The 27,196-nt window shown below is 43.7% G+C and overlaps 1 protein-coding gene across 3 annotated transcripts in view; it reads left to right on the top strand.

Annotated features, from left to right (window-relative positions):
- Nucleotides 1-1,036: 1,036 nt before the first annotated feature.
- Nucleotides 1,037-27,196, top strand: part of BBS4 (Bardet-Biedl syndrome 4) — a 70,147-nt gene continuing 43,987 nt past the window's right edge. For 2 of the 3 annotated variants that reach the window (XM_090029621.1, XM_090029620.1), the window contains exons 1-2: nucleotides 1,038-2,513; nucleotides 13,234-13,285. In XM_090029621.1, the coding sequence (XP_089885747.1) occupies nucleotides 2,151-2,513; nucleotides 13,234-13,285 (415 nt within the window). In that variant the 5' untranslated portion in view covers nucleotides 1,038-2,150. Of the gene's footprint in view, nucleotides 2,514-13,233; nucleotides 13,286-27,196 lie in introns of all 3 variants that reach the window. The other variant, XM_090029622.1, reaches the window with a different exon arrangement.

Genomic DNA, 27,196 nt, shown 5'->3' with positions numbered 1-27,196 from the left:
TCTCCCCATTTATGTTCCTTCTACAAAGACCTCCTTCCCACTAAGGCACTTTTGATTGGTCCTGTCAGGTAGTGCTCCTCCTCCCCCCCCCTCCCCCCCCCCCCCCCCCGCCATCACTTTTTTTTTTTAAGAGCAAATTTTAACAAATAAGATGCACTGACTGACTGGCTGACTTCAGCTGTACAAAGTAACAACTAGACCTATGAATATCAAGAGGAAGCCAGTAAAGGGGTATCTGCCTTTTAGCACCAAGCTATAGCAGCTCATCCTCAGACTCCCCGTCAACCTGCTGCCGTTTTGTTTCTGTGCTTTACAGATCTGTAACTAGCTCTGAGGTTTGAAACCCTTAACTTTAGTCTGTTCTATCACAACTGGAACTTTTCCATCATAGTTGTCTGGAGACCAAAGTAAAGCCCCATTGTTTTAATGGAGGGCTTGGGCTCCTGTGCCTGAGAGGGAGGGGGAGGCAGGATATGGAGGTTTGTTCCTTGACCTTCTAGTTCTCCAGGGAGAGACCACTGTGTGCTGTGACAAATCCGTGTTCGGAGGCAATTGCGTTGTAAGTGCAGGTCTGGGCTGTGCGGAGGGGTCCTGGGGAGGGGGAGCATTCCTGAGTCTAATAAACTTTTATTTTGTTATTTCAGTAGCTGAGGTGTATGTTTGTAGTGGATCCCTATGGCACCTGCCATGAGGAGGGGAGCGCTTGGTGTTGCCAGGTCTTAAATACGAAATGATCATAGTGGAAGCTCAAAATTATGTTTACTGAGGTGTAGGTTGTAGCCGTGTTGGTCTAAGGACATAGGCAGACAAGGGTCTGGGTGAATCTTATATCTTTTATTAGACCTACTTAAATAGTTGGAAAACAATTAAGCAAGCTTTCAGGTTCAAAACCCTTTGTCAGGCTAAGGAAGTTTTTGCAGTTGGTGTGTGCTCTTCTTGCATGGAATGAAAAGTAAAGAAGCCATTTCATTTCAATTTATTCCATCCAGGAAGAGCACACACCAACTGCAGGAATTTCCTTAGCCTGACAAAGGAGTTTTGAAGCTGAAAGCTTGCTTAAAAATGGTTTTCCAACTATTTAAGTTGGTCTAATAAAAGATATCAGATTCACCCAGAGAACCTGGTTTCATTGGCTGAAAAACTTATATACAGTGAAAAAAGTATGCAGATAAGTCTTTCTTATTTATATTGCTCACTAACTGACCCAGTGAGTGAATGATAACTGGGTCATCAAAGTTTGAAGCATTTTTTTTATTTTATTTGGGGGCTGCTTTTGGGCTATGATTGTGGGGTGTATCTGAAGTTCTTCTCAGCCTCTTGGAGGCTCAGATCGAGCATGGTGGCATCTTGGCCTGGGAGGGGAAATACTATGTATCTGTGTGCAAGAAGGCAGTTTTCCTGAATCGCACTGCAGGATACCTACTCTTCTGGCATAGTTCAGTACCTGCCAAGGTACAGCAGCTTTAAGCCTAGTTTATGGAAATAGGAGTCTTCTCCCTTGCTTGCTGAGGGCTTATGGCTAAGGACAAGCAAAACTCTGGGCACCTGAACCCCAAGCCTCCAGGTCTGAGATTGCAAGTAGGATGCCTGCCAAAGGTTTTGGAAACATCTGATGCCCCAGCTGCAGGTGGAGGATGTTTGCTGGGGGTGGGGCCATTTATGGTTCTGGAGTCTTGGATTTGGAATTAGTTAATGGCTAACTTTGGCCCAGGATACAAATTAAAAATAAAAATCTGAAATTCTGAACTAAATAGTCTGGAATGGATGATGTTGCCTTGTATCTGGGGACATCCAAATCCCAAGACCTCCAGGCTTGGGCCTACCACTGGAGTTGGGAGGATGTGAAATCCCAGTGTGAGAGGTCTGGGATGGAGGGTGCTCGCTAATTGTAGTCCCCTTCACCCTCTGTAGAACGAGAGTGTTCTGCCTGCTCCACAGATGCGGTTTGGGACCTATTGGGCTAATCTGACCTGGAACATGAAACGTATACACGTTAAAAATATATTCTTATTTCGAGGTAAGCAGTCTTAAGAAAGTGCTGACAGCAGCCCTAAAAGTCAGTTGAGCCTTCCTGAGGGATTACCGTCTAATAAGAGATCACAGCGTCTACCGCAGCGCCTGCCTGAGCCTGGCGCTGGGCTCTGCACGGGATGCGTCAGCGACCTGCCTCGGAAAGGCCTGAACATTTTTTGCTATTGACTGTACAAGGGTGGAAAGTATCCTACACCCGGCTCCCTGCTGTCCACCTGGCACCGCTGCCAGCGCCTGCCGTCCCGCCCAGCCTCGCGGGGTCAGCACAGGCCCACAGTGGGTTTGCCCAGCGAAGGCGGCGCTGCCTGGGGCTGGCGGCGGGACTGACCCCGCCGAACCTGGAGGGCTGGGCGTTCCCGGCACCCGTCGCGCGACCCGCTCCTCCCGCCCCCACGGAGCTCTTCCGGGTCAGCCGGTCCCCCTGGCAACGGACAACTTCCGCCTCCGACCGGGCCGCGATGGCGGGGCAGGGCGCCCAGCTGGTGAGGCGGCACATACACCACCCACACCCTCACCCTTCCCCGGCCGGCGGGGCCTCCCGCAACCTACCCGCTAGCTGCGGGGCCCGGCTCGCAGCCGCTTCGGGCTCCTCTGCGCCAGGGCCTGCCGCCGCCGCCGGCGTGAGGGAGGGTTTGCTTCGCGCGGGGCCCGGCTCTGTCCCCTGTTCAGGCCCACGTTGCCAGGTCTTAAATGTGACATGCTCGTCTTGGCAACTCAGAACTGTCGCCTGAAAAACTGCCGTAGGCTGAAAAGAAATGCTCAAATAAGTATGCAAGCGAGTCAGCTTATTTGCTTTCTATCGCTCGCTGTCTCCAGTGAGTGAGAGTGACCTGGGTCTGCAAAGTCGAAGTATTTCTTTGCTTTTAGGCCATTAGTCATAAGGATGTGCTGACTGCAAACCACAGAAAAAAAAAAAGTTTGTGGGCAAAGGTGGAGCGTAGGGAGTATCTGCAGGGTCTGAATTATGGGGCAGCTCAGGGGGCTGAGCCTCTGTAAGAGATGAAAGCCCCCCATAAGACTTGAAAAGCGTACCGGGCGAGGGGAGGTCTCTGATTGGATTTGTTAATCAATTAACTGGTTTAACTTAGTGTTAAACCCCTCTCAAGAGTCAAAGTGTAATTCAAACCAGCCTTTTAAAAGCTCAGGGCCAGCGTAGTGGCTTCTTACCCTGGCAGGGGAAATACCATGCGTCTGTGTCCATGAAGGCAGTTTTCCTGAACTGCCTCACAGGAGACCTGCACTTCTGACGTGATTTGGTACCTGCTGAGGAGCAATGGCTTTAAGCCCAGTTTATGGAAATAGGAGTCTTCTCCCTAGCTTGCTCTGAGGCCCTTATGGCTAAGGACAAGGAAAACTCGGGGGCATCCGAACCTCAAACCTCTGGGCTTGGGCCTGCAAGTAGGATGTCTTCCAAAAGTTTTGGGAACATCTGAAGCCTCAGGTGGGGGTGGAGGGTGTTTGCCAATAGTAGGGCCACTTACGGTTCTTGACTCTTGAATTTGGAATGAGTTTTGGCTAATTTGGTGTCCGATAGAAATTAAATTTAAAAAAAAATTCAAACCCTGGCAAGGTTCTTTGAGTAAATGTGATATCTTTTATTAGACCAACTGAGTAGTTGGAGAAAAGTTCTTGACAAATGTGAGTGCAGTCATCCTTCTTCAGGCATAGGGAGTCTCTGCTGGTCTGAGATCTCCAAAGACCAACACGGCTACAACCAAAAACCCATTCGAACCCTGAGTATCTGAAGTACCTAGGGGCATCCAAGCCCCAAGACCTCCAGGTCTGGGCCTGCACAGAGGATGCCTGCCAATGGATTTGGGAGGATCTGAAGTCCCAGGGTGATAGGTCTGGGATGGAGGATGCTTGCCGATTGTAGCACCATGCACAGTGTTTAGAATGACTGAGTTCTGCTCAATTGATCTGATCTGGAACTGATTTGGCTAATTTGACCTGGAACGTGACATTTTTTTTTTTTAAAAACTAAAAACCCAAAAGTCAGTTAAGACTCCCTGAGAGTGACTTGGGTTTTGCATATAATGCGTCAATTAGCTGCCTCAAAAATGGTTGTACGTTTTGAACACTTACTGTTACAGTATTGATTGTACATGGGTTGAAATTATGATACAAATATGATAATTATTGTACACTTGGCAACACTGGCTTGGACCCTGGTGATGCTTTTTTCTGCTGCCGGCAGGCGTTGCTGCCACCCATGTGGGGTCAACAGGTTGGAAATTCTCTTGTTCCACATAAAAACCCAAGCTGCAGGGCCCTGCAGTGCAGGCCTCTCTGTTCCTGCGTGAACATGCCTTTAGCCTTGACCTGGGAGCTAAGAATGAAGGCACCGGTTCACAAACTTTCTAGACCTCTTGAAGCTCAAGATGCTCCCTGGAAAATGCCAGCTCTTGGCTCACTTTTGTTTTCTGGCTATGGACAAATAATAGAGCAATGCTTGTGTTGCAAAGGGCTCAGAAAGGCCCCAGCAGGTCCGGATGTCTCTGACACTGAAGTCTCTGGCTTATCTCATGAATCCCTCAGGTGCCTAACAAGCTATTGTGCAGTGTCCTACTGGATTTTTAAAAGGATCTTGTGGCCCCCGGGGGTGTTGCTACACCCTGGCTGAGAATCACTGAGTTAAGGACTAGTAGAGCCTCCAGATCTGCTTCAGTTCTGGGCATTTGTGATGAGACTCTTAAGAAAAGGGAGAACTGGTGCTAGGTGAATATTTGCCTTCTAGGAAGTAGACAGAAATCCCGTGGTTCATTTTGCAGTTGGATAACTCCTCCTTGTATTCCATTTCCAGCTGGCTATTTACTCAAGGTGCCTTCACTTAAGAGGCCTCCAGCTCCCCCTCCTCTTTTCCCACGTCAGCTTGCTCCCTAGAATGTAGCAGGAAGACATCCTGTAATGACACCCATGATCATAAAAGTAAAACAGCAAAAGATGCTGCTTGTCCAGCTGCTGCTGGTATAGTTTCTGTTTTGAGACAGTCTAGACCAGAGGTTCTCAACCTGTTTGCCATAGTAGGCCACACTTGCAGCTCTCAATGCGGTATGTGGGCTGCATCCACATAACTTATGCCCTGTGTATCCATTTAAAAAATGTTTTAACAGGATGTCACTTGGGCCACATTGGACTGTATGCAAGTTGAGAACCACTGTTCTAGAGCAGGAGTTTTCAGACTTTTTTAATAAGTGTACCTCTGGCAGCCGGACACAGAGCAGGGGTGGGGGATATGGCTGGACACAGAGCGGCTGCAGCACAGGGTGGTAGGTGCGTGTGAGCTGCATACAAGGTTCCCTCCCACCCCCTGCGTCCAGCTGGCTGGGTGGTGCCTATGTAGTCTGCAGATGGGTGCCGCTGCCCTCACCCCCACCTCAGGCCCTGCTCCTGGGAGGCGGTGGCACTGGGTGGTGGTACTCCGACCCTGCCTGCCCATGCGTATACCTTAGGGCCTTCCCAGGTACCCCCAGGGGTACACGTACCTCTGGTTGACAACCTCTGGTCTAAAGAAAAGGATTGTGTAAACTTTTCTTTGCCTTGTAAAGCAACAAGGGAGTCTTGTGGTCACTGGGAAGAGAGAGGATATTTCCTCCTGTGTTGGTCTGCATTTTAACTTATTGATCTTTCCATTTATTGAACTTACGGAAATTTACCACTTAGCTGCTACTGAAGATCATGCGCAACCTTGTTCTTGAGTAGTTTCAGCATTGACATATGTAAGTGGGCATGTTACCAAAATAATAGGTGATTTTTGAAAATAACTATTTATTGTGCTCTGAAGAATAGCCTTGTGGGACTCCATGTTTATATTTTCAGCTTTAGAAATCGCAACTTTCTAGTGAAATCACTTGTTGATTTTTTTTTTTTTTGTATGTTTGTTTTCATTGTTCCCTAACTGGGCACACTGCTAACTCAGCTGCAGCTCTGACAGTCAGGCTAGGTTCATTCTAGTTCATGCATTGGTATGATTCTGTTAATGATGAGCCATCTAGAATGGAATCCATAACTGGATTGCTCTTCAGAGTTCAGTTGGCTCTGTGTGGCATATGGGTGAAATGCAGTCACAATTCAGTCACTGAATAAGGAGATATGTCTCAAAATACACCCAGAGAGTATTGGTTGGTAGACTAGTGCTTTGCTAGAACAGTGGGTTTTCAAGGACATCATACTGTTAGTAGAGGTGCACCAATACATTGGTCTGATATTGGATCGGTACCTATATAAAGAAAATTGTCTGTATCAGAAATTGGCCTGATATGGCCAATAATTTGGCCAATAAATGGCCCGTGCATGTGCTCAGCTGCAGCACAGCACGTAGGTGGCAAGGAGCACAGTGCAGCAGCTTGGAGAGTTGCTTGCCGCTGGTAAGTTTGTTGTGGTGGAAGGGGAAAGGGGAGGGAAGGGGCGTGGCATGTGGAAGTTCAAGCCTCCTGTGGTGAGGGAGGAGTGGGGCTGGGGCAAGTGCTGCCCAGCCAGCATGGGACAGAGCCGCAGCTTTTCCAGGGGACATGGTGGGAGTGGGGACGGCTCCTGCTGTTGTGTGCCGCTTGTCCAGGAGGTGCTTGTCTGGCAGCTCTCGCTGCTGCTTCTGACCCTTGTCCAGGAGGCCATGGGGGGGGGGGGGAATGTGCCTCTGGATCTGTGCAGGATGTGCTGGGCAGGGCCTGGGGCTGCATGGGGCTCTTCCCAGCCCGCCCCACCCTGAGCAGATCTGGAGGCACACACTCCCCCATGCCCTCCCGGAGCAGTGGTGTGACCAGTGGCGAACCACCAGACAAGCAGGCAAACGCCATATGAATGGCTTCCAGACAAGTGGCACACAGCAGCAGGAGCTGCCACCCCCTCTTCCCCTCCAGACAAACCATGGCTCCTTCCCAGGCCCTCACCCCCCACCACAGCTGGGCAGCACTTGCCCTAGCCCCTCCCCTAGCCCCACTTCTCCCTCACTACCGGGGTGTTGATCTACCCCACCATGCCCCTTCCCTCCCCCCTCCCCTTCCACCACAACAGACTTACCAGCTGCATGCAGATCTCCAAGCTGCCAGGCTGGTATCGGAAATCAGATTGGTATCAGCTGATATGCCTCCTTAAAAATCAGCTATCAGTATACCCCTACCTATTAGAGATGGAGTGAACTCTTAATCCTTTTTCGGTATCCACCATTGCAGAGCTAGACTAGAGACTGGATTCTCAGAAGTCCAGTCTGAGATTAATTTGTTTTTGCATGGAAATTTAATTTTGGCAGCCGATAACCGTATTTGCTGTGTTCCAGCTCTGTAGGATGCTTCTGGTATTAAAAAAAAAAAAAAAAAAAAAAAAAAAAGCACAGTCTGAGAGTTTGATTCTATTTGAAACACTTGTGTGTGACAGCAATGAGCTTTTCAGTTTGATGTTTACAGTGGGAGACTTCTGATTCATAGATTCCAGGGTCGGAAGGGACCTCAGTGGGCCGACTGGTCTGACCCCCTGGCAGACAAGAAAAGGGTCACCAAACCTGGGGTCATGTGATCCCAGCCAGGTGCCTGTCCGGTCTCCTCTTGAAGGCCCCCAAGGATGGGGCGAGCACCAACTCCCTTGGAAGCCCATTCCAGATCCCAGTTACCCTGACCATGAAGAACTTTTTTCTAATGTCCAGTCTAAACCTACTCTCCAGTAGCTTATGGCCATTGTTCCTTGCTGTTCCAGGGGGTGCCCTGGTAAACAGATCGTCACCTACTTCATGTTGGTCTCCCCTTACGAATTTTTACGCTGCAACAAGGTCCCCTCTCGACGTTCTCTTGGAGAGGCTGAAAAAGTTAAGGTCCCTTAGCCTTTCCTCCTAGGGTCTTCCCTGCAGGCCTCTAATCAGACGAGTGGCTCTTCTTTGGACCCTCTCCAGGTTGTCTGCATCCCGCTTGAACTGCAGTGTCCAGAACTGGACACAGTACTTCAGCTGCGGCCTGACCAGTGCTGCATAGAGAGGGAGAATCACTTCCCTGGACCTGTTTGTGAAGCACCTACGGATGCACGACAAGGTGCGATTGGCTCTGCTAACTGCTTCATCACATTGGCGACTCATGTTCATCCTGGAGTCAACAGTGACTCCAAGATCTCTTTCTGTCTCAGTGGAGCTGAGAGGGTCGCCCCCCAGCCTATAGGTATGATGGCAGTTTTTCCTCCCTAGATACAACACCTTGCACTTGTCCTTATTGAATTGCATCCTGTTGTTCTCCGCCCATTTCCCAAATCTGTCGAGGTCAGCCTGGATCTGGTTCCTCCTCTCCAGGTTGTTAGCTTCACCCCATAGTTTTGTGTCATCCATGAATTTGGTTAAGGTGCTTCCCACCCCCTCGTCCAGATCACTGATGAAGGTGTTGAACAGCACCGGCCCCAGAACTGAGCCCTGAGGAACTCCACTGCACACATCTTTCCAGGTTGACATTAACCCATTCACTGCCACCCTCTGAGTGCGACCCCTGAGCCAGTTTGCTACCCAGTCTACCGTGTAATCACACGTGGCAAATTGCCTCAGTTTATTAATAAGGATGCTGTGGGATACTGTGTCAAAGGCCTTCTTGAAGTCCAGATAGATAACATCCACCTCGATCCTGCATCTAACCATTTGGTGGCCTTGTTGTTAAAACAAAAACAAAAAAAACTAGGTTAGTCGGGCAAGACCTGCCTGCTATAAACCCATGTTGGTTGCCCCTCTGCATCACATTAGCCAGTGGGCTTCCACAGATGTGTTCCTTGATTATTTTTTCTAGAATTTTCCCTGGGATAGAGGTAAAGCTGACCGGTCTAAAGATTGGGATGACATTGGCCCTCTTCTAATCCTCCGGGACCTGACCCAAGCACCATGAGTGCTCATACATCCTTGCTAGTGGTTCAGCTATGGCACTTGCTAATTCCTCCATTACTTGTGGGTGGAGTCCCTCCGATCCTGGTGATTTGAACACATCCAGTCCCTCCAAGTGTCCTTTTACCATGTCAGCACTGACCGTTGGTCAGCTGATGTTCCCCTTGTTGATGTCCATGATGTGTATTGAGGGTTTGTCTAGATTCCTATTTAAAAAGACAGAGACAAAAAACTCACTGAAGAGCTCTGCCTTGTGCCTGCTATCTGTCACTAAGTCCCTGCAATAAACAGTGTCAGAACTTATCACAAACCAATGTCTTGTATCAAAACTTAAATAAGTGTCATTTTACTTGCTGTGGTAAGTCTTCTGTCCTGAGTGTTACTTATGTAAAATTCAGCACACAATAGTGAGACTTTTACAGGTGAATCTTTTGAATTGGCCTATATTTTTTCCATACTGCCATAAAATGATTCTTTGCTACATCTCTGAACATTTGATAGCCACAATATAAAAGGCATTCAGTCTTGCTCTGGCTTTCAACAGACTAAATGCAGCCTCATTCATTCAGCTGAGGAGTTTTCCTTCAAATTGATGCGTTACCAACTCATCATCCTCTGTTGTCAGTGTAATCAGATTATGATTTAATCTTAGAAAGGACTTAGAGTAGCCTGCATGAGGGATTTATGAACTGACAAGAACAAAATGTAATAATCATAATTAGTTTTCTCATTGAATCCAAGTCTTTCTGAAAGTATAAGACAAGAATCCTGCAGTCATGACCTGGGGTATCAAAAAAAGTGTTCATTATCTGATGAACAGGATAAATTGTAAGATCTCTGAGAGTTTATCACCTCATTGGGAACCAAAAGCTTTGTGGTATTTGTAGCAATATAGCTTGACTTTTCCTGAATTACTTCTAACATATAAGGGAAGAATGGTGATATTCGTCTGAATGGATTTTCCACAAACGTATTGAAATCCAGTGTGTGTTTCTATGTCAGTGGGAGCCTGATAATATTAACTTCAGTTTGTGATTAAGTCTGTGCTGTGACATCATCTATTTTAGCAGCATGAAATAGAAAAACAGGATTCAGATATTTTTTAGACTGAACAAAGCAATGGAAAATTTTTTCTGTAGGGAATGAGCTTGCTCAGGACCTTGGGGAATAGACAGGACATGGCACAATAGGGTCACTTCCTTCTCTGTCCTTTGCAATTCTATTAAAAAATGCCAGATAGGAAAGGCTAGCATTTAACATGTTTGGATTTTTGGGATATTACAGAATGTCTGGGCTAAGTGAAAGGATTTGCTAGGCAGGTTAGAGAAAGGAATTGGGGGAGTTTGACTTTTCTCTGCAGACATCTGTTTAACTATTTTTGAGTTTCTCATTAAACAGCGGTTCATAGATGTGGCATCCAAAAACAGATAAGATCTTAAAGCTTTTCAGAACTAGACACTGGGATGCCAGTAGGATATTTGTCTTTCATTTAGGAAAGAGACTCTGACTATACCAGGTGTAAAATTGGTACAACTAACCTCTGTTGCAGTGGTATGAGCCTGCTACTTTTATGTAAGAATATTTTGTCCACTCACAGTGTTCGTGGCTTGGTATAATCTGGTGTGTATGCAGGACCAGGATTCTGTCATAGCTCTTGTACGTATGGCCAAGAGCTGTTGCAGATGCAACTGTGTCAGCAAACAATTTCCTGCAAAGAATACCCCTGATGTGGTTTTACTACCTAACATAGATGCCCTGCTTACTAGGAAAATTAGATTTTTTTTTCTGACAAAAGATACTGAAAGCTGTTTCCCTTGGTGATGCAATGGACAACAGACTTCAGCAGCTGTTGTAGTCAAGCAATACTAATACCTTTTGTGGGATGAACTGTTGGACACTTACTTGACTACCAAAGTTGTTGAACTCACTTGCCCTTTCTTCATCAGTTGAAGTTCTTGCCAAAAACAGCACCTTCTGATTTGATTACAAGAGCTTTTTTCCTGGTCTTGATTGGTTTTCAGAAAACACTTTACTAACATTATGCCCTGTTCCCTGTGCTCCGTGCTGATTTAAAAAAATAATTTCTTCAGGGAAAAAGGATTTTGTCCCACAGCTATTTGTTGTGGCATAAACAGGGCCTCATAATGCAATTTAATGCAATGTAGTTATACTTTCGTGCATTGATGAATGCGTTGCCTCTTTAGCTATATATTTCTCATGTATCATTTACTGCAGGCAATAAAAGCTATGAAAAGCTCTTAGAAAAGGAGGAAAAAATTAATGATGGCCAATCATTTACTTACGGTATTCATATGTATTTAATGGAGAATGTCTATTCTTTGCCCCAAACAAAAAAAAAATATCCTGATGCCTTTATAACAATAATCTGTGCGGAGAGCAAAACATTAAACACATGGTGATTAAACACAAAGGTCCAAACAACTGCATTGCTACAGGTAATAAATACCATCATTCAGATTGGCTCTTGGGTCAGAAGGCTGGATCAGCTGCAAATCTCAACAGTTTGGTTGTGGCATAATAAAGCCTTTAAATTCTGTGCATCCCCAGTCACCAAATGGCCACGCTAACATATGGGTAACTTTACTGTCAAATGATGTGATTTTATTTTCACCCACTCAGTCTATTTGGGAATATTTTTATTGAGGAGCCTGTTAGCTGAAAAGACATCCCAAGAAATATAACTTGTCCTTGTTGTGTGATTTCATTTCTGAAAAATGACTGAGAAAAAGATAGGGTGACTTTTGCACATTTGTGCATCAGTGATTCCTGATCAAATTGTCTCAGCTTACCAGTCAATAGGTGTTTGGTTTCTGAATGCAAACTCCTCAAATTTACACAAGGTCAAATTGGATTCTTTCCTTTTTGGATATAATCACTAGCAATGAAGTTCTCAGTCAAATTCTGCTGTTAGTGACTCCACTCCAACCCCAACAGCTTAAAAATGTGTCTTTATAAGGACAACTTTATTGTCTTTAGTGGGATAGCAGAGACTGATTTTTTTGGTAATGCCTGACAGGGAAGAGAATCCAGCACACTTGTAGTATTATCTCACAGGAGTGAAAAGCAAGACAGAAGGGCTGATCCTGAGTTCATTCAGGAAGCAGTTCTCTTCAACTGGAACACATTGCTTTTTGCCAGTTTCCAGAGTAAAAACACCAAGGACCATGCTTTTCGCGGCTATAAAGCTCTGTAATAATGCTTTTCCTTTGTGAATGCCTTCCTCAGCTACCGAAGTACTTGTCTTCCTTAACTGTCTAGAGAGACTGAGATCTAAGAGTCCCAAAAAGATCTTATTTTGTTAAAACTTGGTTAAAATAGATCTTTCCTCTCTGTAGTCAGCAAGGCACATCCATTATATGTGAGGTCTGCTGCAGGCAGCACTTGTAGTTTTGCTTGAGATATCTGACATCCTTCAAATTAAACACTTGTGTGTGCAGGGTTTTGCCACAGTCAGAACCAGCGGCCTGAACTAGATGGGCTTGCTCCACAGATTCTTTATACCTGTTTTGTCCCTGTAAAAAGATCTCTTTGCTACCACTTAGCAGTTTAACAATTAGCTTTGCATCAAACACAGTGTGGAAACAAGTTGGTTTAAGCTGGCAGGGATGCTGAGCATTTTACTTTATTCCTTCCTTTGGATCATAGCAGAGTAATTATTGTAGACTTCATTGCCTAATCAAGAAAGGGCAGTATGTTGAGATATGAGAATGAAACCACTCTTTTTAAGTGCTTGGTGCTGCCTATGATCTTCAGACTATCCCAAAGAGCCTTTTGAAATCCCCTGTTAATCAAACATTTCTTAGAGCTGGCTATTCTCATTAAAAGCCCAATCCAAACCCTTGCTCTTACGTGTAGTCCTAGTGATTTCGGTGGGACTACCCATAACTGAGGAAAACCTTTCATTCTCCTTACTTTGGAACCACTAAACACCCAGTGTTGTAATTAGATTTGTAGATCTTGTGGAGCAGACACTCCCAGTATGATTTGAAAGAGCTTTTTATATGGCAGAATATTTCTATGATCCAAATGCAGTCGTCATTCTTCTGTTTTTTAATAAGTATAGGTACACTAACAAAACTGTCTCTAGCTGGCAGTGAAAGCAGCTGTATTTATAAAGAAAAGAGGATTTTCTCAGTCTATACAAATAGCAGAAATCAAAAGTTGGTTTCTGTTAGAAATAACTAGCATCTGATTGAATAATTTCTGTTTAGCAAGGATGCTGTTATTTTTGCTTCATCCTTTGAGATCCATTGGCTGTCCTCCTAGGATTTTTTTAACCAGAGATTCCTCTGGGAATCTTGCCTGATGTATTTTGACTCTCTCCTTTTCTGTCATTTCAGGTTTCTTCATTTCCAGTGGCTAAAGAACCCCAGAAACCTCGTCTCAAAAAAGGTTTGTTTTAAGATTTGTTTACAAGGGGCTCTCTTAGCCAAGATGACTTAAAAATTACTCTGTAATGTCTGCAGTGGTCTGATATGTAAAAAGGGTTCATGGGATATGTAAAAACAGATGGGACTATTTAGATTGCAAGCCCTTTGGGTCCAGTTCTGCCTTTTTGTTGGCATTTGTACAGTGTCAAGTACAACGGGCCCTGATCCTAGGCACTGTGGTAATACACGTAATAAATAATAGTAAATTCATTTCATTCTTGTTCAACATCTGTTTGTAAAATCATTTACTTACAGAAGCAATATTTACTTATTGTAGTATCCAGTCTGTTATAAACTTTGTAAAACTTTCTAAAAAACCACTTATTGTATTAGTAAGATACTTTCTGGACTGCTCACCTGATTGTTTTTCATTTACCTTCCTTCTTGAGTAAGGTGTTTGTTTATTGCAGATTCTATAAACTCTTAAATTCTTAAAATGTCTTGCCATAAAAATGCTAGTGCAGGACCCCACAATCCCAGGGTTTCATTAGGTTTGTTTTTGTTTTGTTTTTTATGTGAAGCTTGTTTGGTTTGGAAGTAAAAAGATGTGTCTGAGGAAAGGCTTCCACAGCTAACCACTCCCTCTGGTATATATTTGGGTTTTTATAAATGTAAGCAAGGGCTTCCTTTGTCCTACAAAGCCTTTCTTATTGCATTATGGAATGGTGGAATAACCTAGCTTGACACTTGGATCCTAGACAGAAGTTGTAAAGCTGACAGCTCTAAAACAGTATTTTTCTTTGCACATAGAGCAAATTGAATCAGGAAGTCATTGAAGTACAATTAATAGTGAAATCAACAATGCCATTAGCCACATCTTTAAAACAAGTTATTTCATGTCTTTAGTTCATTGATATTGGGGATGCATGTCAGAATGCACTCCGTCCCTCTCTTTGTGACAAGTCCATGATATTCCCCATTATGGGAGACAGCCTTAATGATAATGTGTCGAAATACCTTTTCTGATGTTCATGTAAATAGGAGTTTATTTGACAACTACACACTGTGCCAAAACTGCTGGCTTCCAAAGGCAATGCTTTTTGTTCATCACACTGGAATTCTGCTATGGCTGAGTCCACAAATTCAGAGAAACTTTTTGTCTCTCCTGAATGGAGGCCAGACGGACTGAAAGTATGTATGGCTCCTAGTTTCACCAGCCAAATTTTAGCACTTCAGCAACAGCATACCTCAAGCATAAAGATCCTTCATGGATTTTCAGAACCCAGATCTAAAGTTGGCCTGTGCAATGAGGTCAACTTCTCTGCAGTTTACTGACTCCCACTTGGAGTTGAGAGAAAGAGAATTACTGTGTCAGGTCTCTCACCAAGTAGTTCAGCCAAAAATCCCCTTTGCTCTGAAAGAGATTTCTTGGCAGTCAACTGTGACTGTATTTTCATCAAATGATCAACCTGTGACTTCATGGAAAGACTGATCCTTTTTAGTCATGTTTTTCTGGAAGGCTTTCTAGCCTGATCTCTTCCCCTTAATGTCTGCTCCACCCCTTCCTCCCCCCCTCTTCCCCCACCTGCAGTGATGTTCAGGTGTATTATGTCATATTTGCATTAATTGTGTATGGTTGAAGGATCTTTGTCCTTTTGTCTTTTTCTAAAGCACCATCTCCCTGAACAGGACTATAAATATAGCAGTTGTAAAGAGCAAAGAATGAACTAGTATTTGGACAACTCTTCTTGCAGTTGGAGATCTATTTTGCCATTCCTTTGCCATTTATACGTAAATTTAAAAAATCCAAAAGGAGAGATGTGGCCCTCAGCATAGTAAAGCCGTGAAGGTGGGCTGTGAAAGAAGGTGGCTTGCCTCCATCAATTTGGTTGCTAAACTGTTATTCGAGTGTCTGTCTTCTCCTTTGTGCATAATTTGATATGGGTGGTCAGGAAAGGACTAACTCTGGTAGTTAAGACTTTTTTTTGATGGGGCCACCATTATGACAGGTAGGATTTATATTATGTGCAAGCTTTTGACCAAGGCTAGGAATAGGCATTACACATAAACCAGTTCAAGTGATCAGAAACTGGTAACAACAGACATTCATTGCACATAAACCAGTTTCAAAATGGCTGAAGCTGGTTTGAGATAAACCTGGCTGAATGTAGTATCAGACTTAACTGATTTAGCTCAAACCAGTTTGTGCAATGTCTGTCCCAGACTGCTTCCTGGTTTAACTTAAACCAGCATGAATGACATGTGTCCCTGAAGGCTGGTGAGGGTGTGGCGGTGGTGAGTGGGGAGCTTCTGCAGGTGGCTGTGGTGGCAACAGGCTGGCGGGGTGGGCAAGTGCCAGCTGGTGAGCAGGGAGCTCCCGCAGGCAGCCACAGCGGCGGTGGGGGCAGGGGTGGCCGCTGGTCAGTGACCACCCGCAGATGCCACTGGCAGAGTCAGCGGGGGGGGTGAGCAGCAACTACCTGCAGGCACTACCAGCAGCGTCAGCAGTGCTTCTGTCAGGGGGTGCACTGTCAATCTCAGGGGGTGCACATGTACCCACACGTACCCCATACGCATCACCAATGTAAACCAGAGTCCCCCAGCCTCTGGGCATGCTCTGTGGGCTGTGCTGTCTGTCCAGCGGATCAGGGCTGGCCCCGCCCCTCTGCTCTCCAGCCGGAGAAGGGACAGGCAGGGGTGTGGGTTTGGCCAGAAAAGTTTAAATCCCGCCTCCCTGTCCCACTGGCAGGGACCCGAGCCGGGTCTGCTAGGTGTTCCCCCCGCACTGTTACAGTGGCAGGCCAGTGTGGCCCCTGAGGCAGAGGGGGCAGGGAGGGGGGTTATTCTCCCCTCTACCCCCACTGCCCCTGGGGGACCACACCCAGGTCTGCTCGCCCTGACCCCCGCCACCGCTGAGCGTGGAATAAGCCTCCTTCTGTCCCCTCTGCCAGATGCCAGAATGAGGGGGAATAACCCCCATCCCTGCCAGCCATTGCAGCGGCGAGGGGGCAGGGCCCTTGATGGGAGCAGCAGCCCCTGTCATAGTGTCAGGAAATGCGAACGCCTTCCCAGCGGAGACACTGCACTGCTGGGGGGACAGAGCTGCAGCAGACTGTGCACAGCAGCACCAGGGCCTGGATGGGGCCAGCGCCCTCCAAACTTCCCGCAGCACTGTGGTTCATAGCAGCTTTCCCACAACGCACTGCCACTCCCCCTTCCCCCTCCACCAGGAAGGGACTCGCATTTTGGGAAACCATGACAGGGGCTGCTGCCTCCGTCATGGTCACTACCCTGTGGGCACTTCCCCCTCGCTGCTTCAGTGGCTGGGTGGAGCGGGCCACATGCCACCAGCAGTGCCCCTTGTGGGGGGCACAGAGAGTGGGGTTAATCTCTCCTCTGGCCCTGGGGCACCGTTGCAGGGTCTGCTTGGCTGGGTTGCTGCCGCTGCTCAATCTGTGCTCAGAGCAAACAGCGGGATAAGTCTGCTCCTGCCCCACTCCCTGTGGCATCTGATGGAGGGGGCTTTTCCCACCACTTGCCCTGAGCACAGAGAGAGTCAGCAGCGGTCAGGGCAGTGGGGGGCAGGGTGGGCAGATCTGGCTGCGGTTCCCCAGGAGCAGTGGGGGTAGAATAACCCCCCTCCCTGCCCCCTCTGCTTCCTGGACCACACTGGCCCACTGCTGCAGCAGCGAGCGGGGAGCACCCAGCAGACCCGGCTCAGGTCCCTGCCAGTGGGACGCTGAGTGGGGGATTAAACCTCTCTCTGGCCAGTTAGGTCTGGATTGATCATGGCTCCTCAGCCCAGCTTCCGTGCAGCCAAGGGCACACTCTAATGCCCCTCAGCTCCTGGCCTGAGCAACTTCAGGCATGTACCCACAGTGCCTCAGTTCAGAGGGAATGTCTGTACTGTGACAAACTGGTTCAACCTGGGCAGGTTAGATTAACCTACAAAGGTCAAATCAGTTCAAGCTCTGGCTTTTTGAATGTCTGGCCCTAGCCGAAATGCCTGTGTAATAAATCTTTTAGGAAGACGTTTGGGACACATTTCTGAAATCTTGAATATTCTGCATGCTAACACTATGAACATCTTTCTTGCGGTATTTAAAGGGCAGTACTCTGTTCTGAATGGAGTTGTCATCTGTTTGGCCATCAAGCCACAACACCTCTCAGCCTTCAGTTGGCATTTAAAGAGAAATTGTAAATCAGAGTTCTTTAATAATTAATTTGATATTGCTTAGCATAAATTCAAATTAAGGAATATCATGGAGCAGCCATACTAGAAGTGTGTGTGACACTAGGCAGTGAATCAGTTTTGCATTTCCAATGCAGTCTTTGGATAGCAGGTATGTTACTGTCAGGCCACTCCTGCAATATCATGTGCACTTGGGAGCACCTTGCTGTTAGGTAGTGATGGAGAAATGAGAGGGAATTAACTCATATTGCTCCTCTCTGGTTGGAAGACTGGGTAAGTGGAAGTGTGAGGAAACACTTGAGCTACGTATGTGCGTGGCTTGGCAAAGGGACAGCTCAAGGGAAATACAAATATCCTGCTCTAGTTATTTATAGGCCTGAACCTCTGCTGTACAGCAGTACAGCTCTATTGCCTTCATCAGTTAACTTAAAATGATCCCTGTTTTGAAAGGGGAATTGGGCCTGTGAGACTTTTTTTTTTTTTAAATCAAAATAACATCTCTTGATCTAGAATTGGTACCTGGTATGCCTCATGGGTTTTTGGTAAAAAACTTTGAATACTTGGTGCTTTGCCAGTTCCTGTTTGGCCTGCATTGCTTTTAGTGCAGTGAGCAAAAGCTGATTTTGTCTGCCTGCTTACTATACTAATCTCTTGAAAAGGAGGGCAAGAGCAAGATTTGTATTAGGAAATGGTATAACAGTGGTGTGTGTGTGAGTGTTTGCATGAGAGGGCGAGGGGGTTAGTGTGGGGAGGGAGGGAAGCCAGGTTTGTGTGGACTTCTGTGCAAGGCAAGAGAGGAGTTGGGAAGGAAGAGCTGTGTTCCTTTCCAGCAGTTCATTCTAGTACTTCACCAGAGTCTCAGGATGAAGAGAGCCTGCTGTAATGAAACAGCCTGTTCTCATTCAGCCAAGACATGATGAACTAAATTAAGAGACTAGAGAGATCTGCGTAAACTTTGCTGTATGAAAAAGTGTATTTAAACTTGTTCTAAATGAACCCTGTCCAGGTACCCAAGTATCACAGGCCAATTTTACCTTGCAGAAGTTTCCATTTCATTTGTATTTTATTTTCAAATAAAATAAGTTATTCCATTATTTGACAGGAGAGGTTAATCTGCTGAGTTTATCTCATAAAGACCTATTTGTATTTGTGCAGGATAGAAGACAGCTTTTAAATTGCCTTTCATGAGAGTATGGGTTCTGTTTCTTAATCATAATTGAAAGGGCAAAATACAGATTTAAAGCTAGCTATAGGCAGTTATTTAAACATAAGGGAAGCTGCTTCCACCAAGTCTGAAGCTGACGCACACAATGCTTCAGGAGTACTATTACTAGGCAGCTATAGAAGAACTGATTTCACATTGTTGTTGTAGTGCCTTCTTCACTTTGCTGTAGAGTTGGGAAGTCAGCTTCTTTCTCTGCAAGCTTGTCCTGGATAGAAACCCAGAACCAGTATCTCCCAAGCTGCTTTCAGGACTCTTTCAGCTCATGGTAAACCTTTTTAAAGGCAGAATTTTAGTTCAGATTATCTGCATGTCAGGGCTAACCTATCACATGGCTGTTTGGTTGTTAGATGCTGGAAGGCTAAAATTAAATGGTGTCTTTTTCACAGTCCTGTTCAATCCAAAAGCTCAGTGATGAGTCTTCTGTGAATGTGTAAATGTTCTGGGGCAGACTGGGGGGAAGGGGATGCAGCAACCTTGTTTCAAATCTCTAAAATCTAACTCTCTAAATTGTAAAGGGATTGGTGGGAGGTGAACCATTTGGAGCCCCTGGTTGTATGTTCAGTGCCCACCATTATTCAGGAACTGACACGTTAGTAGCTAAAATCATTCATTATTTTGTCTTTTACCCCCAGTGGGGAGAACGGCTCTAAAAATCAATTCCCTTTGTTGCCACATCAAGATCTATAGCTCTCCTTGTGTTGATATTCTTTTTCCCCAAGCAATTGGTGGCACAGTAAAGGGAGTCCTGCTTCTTGAAGCGGTATGAAGTTAATATCAGCCTGCTGAGACAGGATTTTAATCTCCCAACTGCATTTTACATTAATCAGATATTTTCTGAAATGCTTTACTGGTTTTGAATTGAAATAGACTAACTCCCATCTTCCCACTTTCCTTTTCCTAAGCTCTGCAATCGAATCATTTTACAGTAATTGATAGCACTATATTGGAGAAGGCTCTTTTTTCCCAGTGTACATTGCTGATTTTACGGAACATAACTCCAATTTATTTCCTTTTATCATGGAAAAAATTATTTACAAAAGGAAGTCCTGAGTTCTCCTGTTAGTCCAGTCATGGTTGATTGGGTTTTTGGAATTACTTTAAATATATTGTGCTTTATGCACCAATTTTAGACTCATTACTTTTGCTCAGATACAACTGTGGCCTTCCTATAAGAGGGTAAAAGAGCTTTAAATTGGATCCCAATTATTTTTTTTTAAATATAGGAGATGTAGCATAGCAAAACATAACAGAGTTGCTTTCTTCTTTACAGTCTCTATATGGTGAAAATTGAGGATGCAGTTCTGTTGGATTATGAAGAAGTAGATTGCTAAGGAGGCACCCTGCTTTTTCTTTGCTTATCCAAAGGACTCATGTAGTTTATTTTCTAAGTGGTAGTCCTCCAGTGTGAATTATAAAGGCCCACTGAGTATGAAAGATAAGTATTCCCTGAATTCCTAGTCTTTCTTAAATCATATGCAAGCATTCTCTAGTGATTAGAGCAGGGGTGTCTTCTCCTAAATTGGCCTCTGATTCACTATGGTCTTAAGCAACTCACTTCACCTCTTTTTCTCATTTTCCCAAATGAGAATCCATGAGTGGATTTAATGTTTAGTTACCAAACATAGATGTTGTGGGACTTTGTAAATGCTAGCAGAGTGTTTGAGGCCTTGGCTAGAGGATTCTGTAAAAACACTGACTGTTGTCATCTCTCACTGATTTCTGTACTGTCACTTCTAAAGGAGTAATGGCCAGCACTGCAGGATAAGTGAAAGTTGGATATGTGCAACAGCATAGGCAAGTTTCATTCCAATACAATGCAGTAAAAGCTATCTGACCAGGGATCTTTAACATGTTTGTCACAACAGGGAATCACTGTACAGGACCTTCTCAACCTCCTCCTTTCATAAGGTTTAAAATCAGTAAAAAATTCAGCACCCAAAAGTGTTTAAAGAGGTACAACTAATTTAATCTTTTACTGTCAAGGGAATTGGTAACTTAAATTTTTGCATGGTGTCCTTAAATAACACTACAGTATAGTGAAACTTCATGTGTAGAGTACCGGAAACTTCATGTTATGAGGCCATATGAGCAAAATATATGATCATCATCATGAAGTTAACTTTAAATAGTTCTGCTGAATTAGAGCCTAATACTACTTATGTGCCTTGGATATTATCAACAGTTTTACTTTAGAATAAATTAAGTGCCTAGATGTTTCAGAACCTGTGAGTATCTACCTTGTATTCTTTAGTCAACTTCTGGCAGCATAGTATTTAATTTACCATGGCATCAAGTCAAAACATCACATAGCTCCAAGGTGGGATTTTGAACCTGCGGGACTGAAGGAAAGAGTTTTTGTGGGTGATATTTTTATTGGATCAGCTGCACGGCTGGGATAGATTTAGACAATCTTTCAGGTATCTCAGAACCCTTCTTCAGATCTCTGATATTTATTTTATCTTTAATATACTCTCCATTGCTGAGACGCATTTAGTTACTTCACTAAGATTAAAATAAATGATTAAACACGTTTATCAAATATATATGCATGAGGATCCACGGTTCTGTGTGCAAATAACAGGCTACAGCATGAGTTGGCTATTGCAGAAAAGTGGAATAATAGGAATGGAAGAAGCCTGTGGTGTAAAACTGTTTTAAAAGTGTAGTTATAATCTATATACCAAGAGTTATTCTAGCTATCCCAATGTGTGGCTTAAAATTGTCAGTTACTCATCACAGAGATTTGATTCACACACCATTGACCTCTATATACTGTTCCCACAGCTAATGTCAATGTGACAGATTACAGTTTTCTTTCTAGAGTTGGATTCTGAAATTTTCCTAAGCAATTTGCATTGCTGTTGTGGAGATAAATTTGGTTGGTATCTAGTATGCAGTAATATTAATAGTCTCCCTCTTTTATATTTGTATAGACATGGTGTTTGTTTTTGAAGGGGAGAAAACAGTTAATGATTTCAAATACATTATTATTAAAAGCCGTATCTCTTGATCTGCCAAACACTAATTCAAGTCCTGCTTCATCTGGTATTGATTTTGTTCATATGGGCTTTCGGAGATAAAACTCAAAATCCACATTTTGTCTCATGACTCGTGGTTAATAAAGCAACTTCAGATTATACAAAAATTGACAAGTGATGAATAGTGATCTCTCCTTGGACATGCCTGACTCCATCTCCAGGCAGATGAACTGATGGGAAGCATTCCTGTTCCTGGAAATATTCAGACTGTTCAATCCATTAGAACAGCGCTAACTTTTTAGCATTCTGCTGAGTTGATTTTGTGTGCTGTGGAGGTGGCCCTTTCTGAACTCCTAATATTTTCAAATCAATATAAATCCATTCCTTCAGCCAACTTCAAAGCTCTCTTTGAAATTGTGAAAGTGAAACTGCCTGAGAAATCCAGATAAAAACAAAAACTCAGAATTAAATTAATTAATGCTTTTAAGTGTGCCAAATAGCGAAGAGCTTAAAAGAATGTAAAAAAGAAACACCAAGGAAATTCTCATAATAATAATTTTTTTTTTAGTTAGAGTGAAGTAAGTCTTTTGGCCCATCTTAACCTAATAAGACTGAAGGAGAATTTTTTTTTTGTTTTAAATATATGTTACTTGGGTACATACTTCACTATGTAATACATTCTAACCTTCATATCATGCATGCACATTATCATGCACACTTTGACTCAGTATCGGATGTAGATATTGTTGAATAAAGAGGATTTTTAATTTAAGTTGCCATTTTAAAGGGGAATATTAATCTGGACTGTTTTCACTGAATTTCCCTTTTTACGGAAAATCTGTAGATTCTCTCATAGATGTAATTCCCTGCCCATGTTATGATTGCAGCCTAAATGTCTCAAACATTAAGGAGTGTGGAAGTTAAGACTGAACATGCCAGTACAGTTCTGCCCCCTTGTGTGCATTCATTTAAATCTCTATATGATCAAGTATGTCAAATAATATAGTACATACAGTTTTTCAGCCAACCCCACTAACACACAAAGATTCACTTTTAAAAGTGTCTCACTTGGAAAATGGGAGGGAGACTGCCAGCTTTGAGCAGGCAAAACCTCTGCCTTTTTGCTGGTGTGGTCCTATGTCCATTTTAAACTACTCTTCAGGCTACATTTCATAGCTAATGAGTGCTGGAATCTAAACTGCAAGAATAATCCTGAATAATCCCTACCTGCAGGAATTAATTTTGCTGTTCAGTTCTAGACTTTATTCCCTAAAAAGTTGTTCCATCTTCTCCCATTGTCTACATGAAAAATGCTACACTTCCTTCACTCCTGCAATCCATGTCATATTGGATGTGGCACCTACGAGTGTCTCAAGTGCCCCTTTTCCACTTCCATCTTGGATCTCCCTTTTCCTGCTTTTCACCCTTTCTACATTGTTGAAGCCACTCTTGCCTGCAGTCTTGACACCTACTCTCTTCTTTCCTTAGCACTGACCTCTCTACTGCTTGCAACACTGTCAGTCATACTCTCCTGCTTGATACATTGTTCTTTCTTGGCTTCTCTTTTACTTGTTCTTCTGCTTTAAGCCTCTGTCTTGAGTGTGGCCTGCATTCTTCTTGCTCTCTCCATATGACATGTGTAGAGCTGTTCTGTGCTATATGCTGATTTGGACCATTACATTCATTACCAGCCATCTTCAACTACCACATTTCTGCCAGCGACTCACAAATCTGCATGCACTCCTTTTCTATCTCCAGTCAGTCTTGCTTCTCATCTTTTTCTCTGACATCTTGTGATTGCTTCCCCAATAACATAATGTGCCAAAACTGAACTCAGAATTCTTTCCTGTCCCTTTCGTTAGCAGCATAGGTAGCACAACCTCTTCTCTGTCACTGAAGCCATGACCCTGGAAGCACTTTTTAATTCTCCCTTATTTGATTCCCCTTATTTGACCCTCATTTCCAATTTATCCATATTCTAGACTTTTTGCTTCGGCACCTTACTAATATATGACATTTTTTTTTCTAGTCAAACAGCAAAAGTCTCATTCACTGTGCATTAAACCTTCTATGTAAGTTACCACAGTAGAGCTGACCTCTCCAACACCCATTTTTTTGCCTTTCCAACTCATACAAAACACACTTGCTCAGTGTTCTGGGCCTATTACCCCACTTTTAAACTATCTCTGGTAGCTTCTCTTTCTTCTGCTTTGCACCATGCCCCATCTTCTTGTCATTGTCTGATGTGTCTGGTGTAACTTTTCCCTTCCTTACTAACCTGAGTTTGTCTCTACATCTGTCCATTCCCTCCACTTGGCCCTATTGATGCATTTATCCCACTGCCACCTCTGCAATCTTGTATACTGCACACAGAAAACTCTTTGAGAGCTAATGCCCCAGGCTGCTTCTCCTCTGACCATTCAAGTACCACTTAAGGACTGATTTCTGCTGGGCAGCTTATACGAAATTAGTCTGTTGTTAACTGAGGGTAGTGAGAAGTAGCTTATCCAAGTAAAAATACAAAAGCAGTGACTGATGCACGTTTCAACCAGCTTCTGTCCACTCTGCATACATGTTCCATCTCCTTCCCCTTTATCTTTGAGATACTAATCTCTTTGGAACAAGGCCTGTGTCATTTTATGCACTTAAAAACATCTAGCACATTCTGAGTGCTACCAAAATCTAAACAAAATAAGAGAAAGTATAAGGTTATATTTTGCATTGTTAGGTTTCATGTGTTGATATGTGGTTACATCAAATATGTAATGATCCTGCGTTTATATCCTCAGTGACATGATAATATCCTAGATGACTCACTACCTTCTCTCTCCACTGCCTTTGTCCAACTTAGGAACAGCACTGACCAAAGGGAGTACCACCCACTCCTTGGCTATCAAGATGACAAGTGTGAGGCGAGATCTAAAGATAGAGTGCTTTAAATAGGATGAGGAGAAATTTTCAAGACTATGACTAAGATTCAGATAACCCTCAAGAGTATTTGGAATGATCATGCTATAGATGACTTTTTTCACTCTAGATTACCCTGAAATATTTAAAATATTTTTTTTTTCCCCCATGGTGACAATATACCATATTCTCTCTGTCCATTCTCCCTCATTTGGCTGGGTTGCTCTTCATGCTCTGGCTACTGCATTGAGAGCTGCTGAGATGAGATGGATACACAGAGACCAGTAGTAATCTATGGTTGGAAACTTGGGAGATATCTTGAAAAGGAAAAATTTGGATGAGAGGGGAAGCCACAAGCCAGTTGTTAAATGCAATTTTTGTACAGCTATCTGGAAACCCTGTATGAAGGGGCAGTTATACCTGTATAGAAATAATTTCTAAAATATTAATATGTATGCATTTATAGTTCAATTTCACCCAGGTGTTGTTCCCTGATAGGACTTAGAAATAGTATTTTTAGTATGAAAAACAGGTTAGTGTGCATGTATTCATACAGACACGTCACCACCATCTGTTGAACAGTATCAGAAGTCTTCAGCTATGTCTTACAGACTCTGTCATGCTAATAGCTAATGAAGATTCTCCAAGAGCCCAAGTGATTCAGTCACTGCTGAAATTTGTCATTGTAAAATTCCAAATGCCCGCAGCTGTAAAGACCTAAATGACCCCAAGTTTGTCATTCATATGGAGATTCTGCCTTTTCACTTTTAAAGGGTATAGCCTGAGCCGTATGGCTTGTGAAACTTTCTTTATAAAATAATTGATGGACATGTTTGTGAGTTTCAAATAAAAATATTTTTTGTTTGAAATAAATCAGAGTTGTGACCATCTCAGATAAGACCTTATTAAACATTGGGCTAATAACTTTTTAGGTTTCGCAAATAGAAAATTTTCGTGGTTTTCCTTTTTTTTCCGTTTGTGGAGTTTGTTGAAGATAGGCTTTTATAGTAACACAGAGCCCTTGGGTTTAACTTTTTGCTTATTTTCCACTAGGGGGAGGTGTAGAGTCACGAATGTTTGCTTTTTGTTTCAAACAACTGAAAAATAGAAACAGCATCCATACAGGTTTCTCCGTGTATAGTAAAGCTATTTATACATGATAGTAAGATCACAGCTATGAATTATGGCTTCCTTGCCAGCATCAGAATTGTATATGATGAGTTTTATTAACCCCAGCTGACTGTAAATAACTAAAAACCATGCAGGTTTATTGCTTGATTTAAAGCCGCTCCTGCAGCAATTTGCAAAAGGAAAGGAAAGGGGAAGGGGACTGGGTTTGATACAGCTTTGGGAGAAGAGCGGTATAAAAAGATCTCTCCTTGTTTTCATAGTGTATGTACATACATGCACATATACTGTGTGCAATGTGCAGGATATACTATTTTCTATAAAATGGTTTTATATTTTGTAGTATTTGTCTGTCACAGTTAATAAATTTTTTTTAATTGTACCTTTGGCTAGGATATTTTCAAACCCCGAAGAAAGAGTTTGTGTTTATCATAGGCAATGTTTTTGTAATGATATTTCTTTTAAAGCTGCAATGTACTTGTATTTTTGCAGTCTGCCTTTGAGCGGATACCATATCTCATTTTGAATCTGTCTGCCTACTTGCCCACCTACGGATTTCCAGAATGCTCCACTATTATCAAAGCAGCATATTGTTTTAAATTCTGGACATCTCAATACTAGGGTTCACAAATGCCTTTTATCCATCCTCCATTCTTTACTGTGGGAAATGCAATTCCCCCAGGTATGTAAGGAGTTCGTTGTAGTGTTATAGCTATTATATTTTGTTAAAAAAGCCTTATTCCTTTGCAATACGATTTTTTTTATGAAGGCCCTGTATCATTATTACTCTTCCTGTTTTAAAAAAATGCATTTTAACTCACTGCATTGACAACTTTTAGAAGTGAGGCAAATAGGAAAAGTGGGCAGACATTTTTATTCTTCTAAACCTCTGTCAGATTTAAATAAACATGGCAGTGAAAGAAACGGACTTGAATCTGGAGTGTTAGCCCAGCCCTGGCCAGCTGTCAGCCATTGGCGAGCTTCATCACACCCCTTAGGAACAGGAAAGTTCCATTTTCTTTCCCTGATAGACTAAGAAATAACTAGGGATCCAGATTTTCTGCTTCCCACAGAAAAACAGAGAAAACCACGGATTTCCCCCTTTACTGGAGGAAAATGTGTACTTCTCGTTTTAATAGAGAAACGCATGGATTTTGCAGTTTTGCAAAGAGTTCCCTGCAGGCTGGTAGAGCTCCAGCCTACAAGAGGCTGGGAGGGAGCACAAGGAGGACAGTCAGGCAGGGGGCACCATGTGTATGTATAGGCACATGGCTGCCAGGCAGCCTGGAGAGCAGCTCCTGCAGGTAAGTGGGGTGGAGAGAGATTGAAGCCCCCATAAGGAGGGAGGGAGTTTGGCAGGGCTGGGGCTGCTGGCCAGCTGGGTGGTGCATGGGGCTTGGGCCTGGGGCCACAATGCGTGGCTGCAGGATCCCAGCGGGGAGTGGGACATGGCCGTAGGTGGTTTGTCTGGGTTAGAAGGGGGTGGGCTCCCCACCACTCTAT

This window comes from Crocodylus siamensis, chromosome 15 (genome assembly GCF_052110815.1).
Source record: "Crocodylus siamensis isolate JL-2025a chromosome 15, ASM5211081v1, whole genome shotgun sequence".
NCBI classification, from domain to species: Eukaryota; Metazoa; Chordata; order Crocodylia; family Crocodylidae; genus Crocodylus; species Crocodylus siamensis.
Note: the sequence above shows the minus strand (reverse complement) of the source record. Positions and strands in the feature narration are given on the sequence as shown.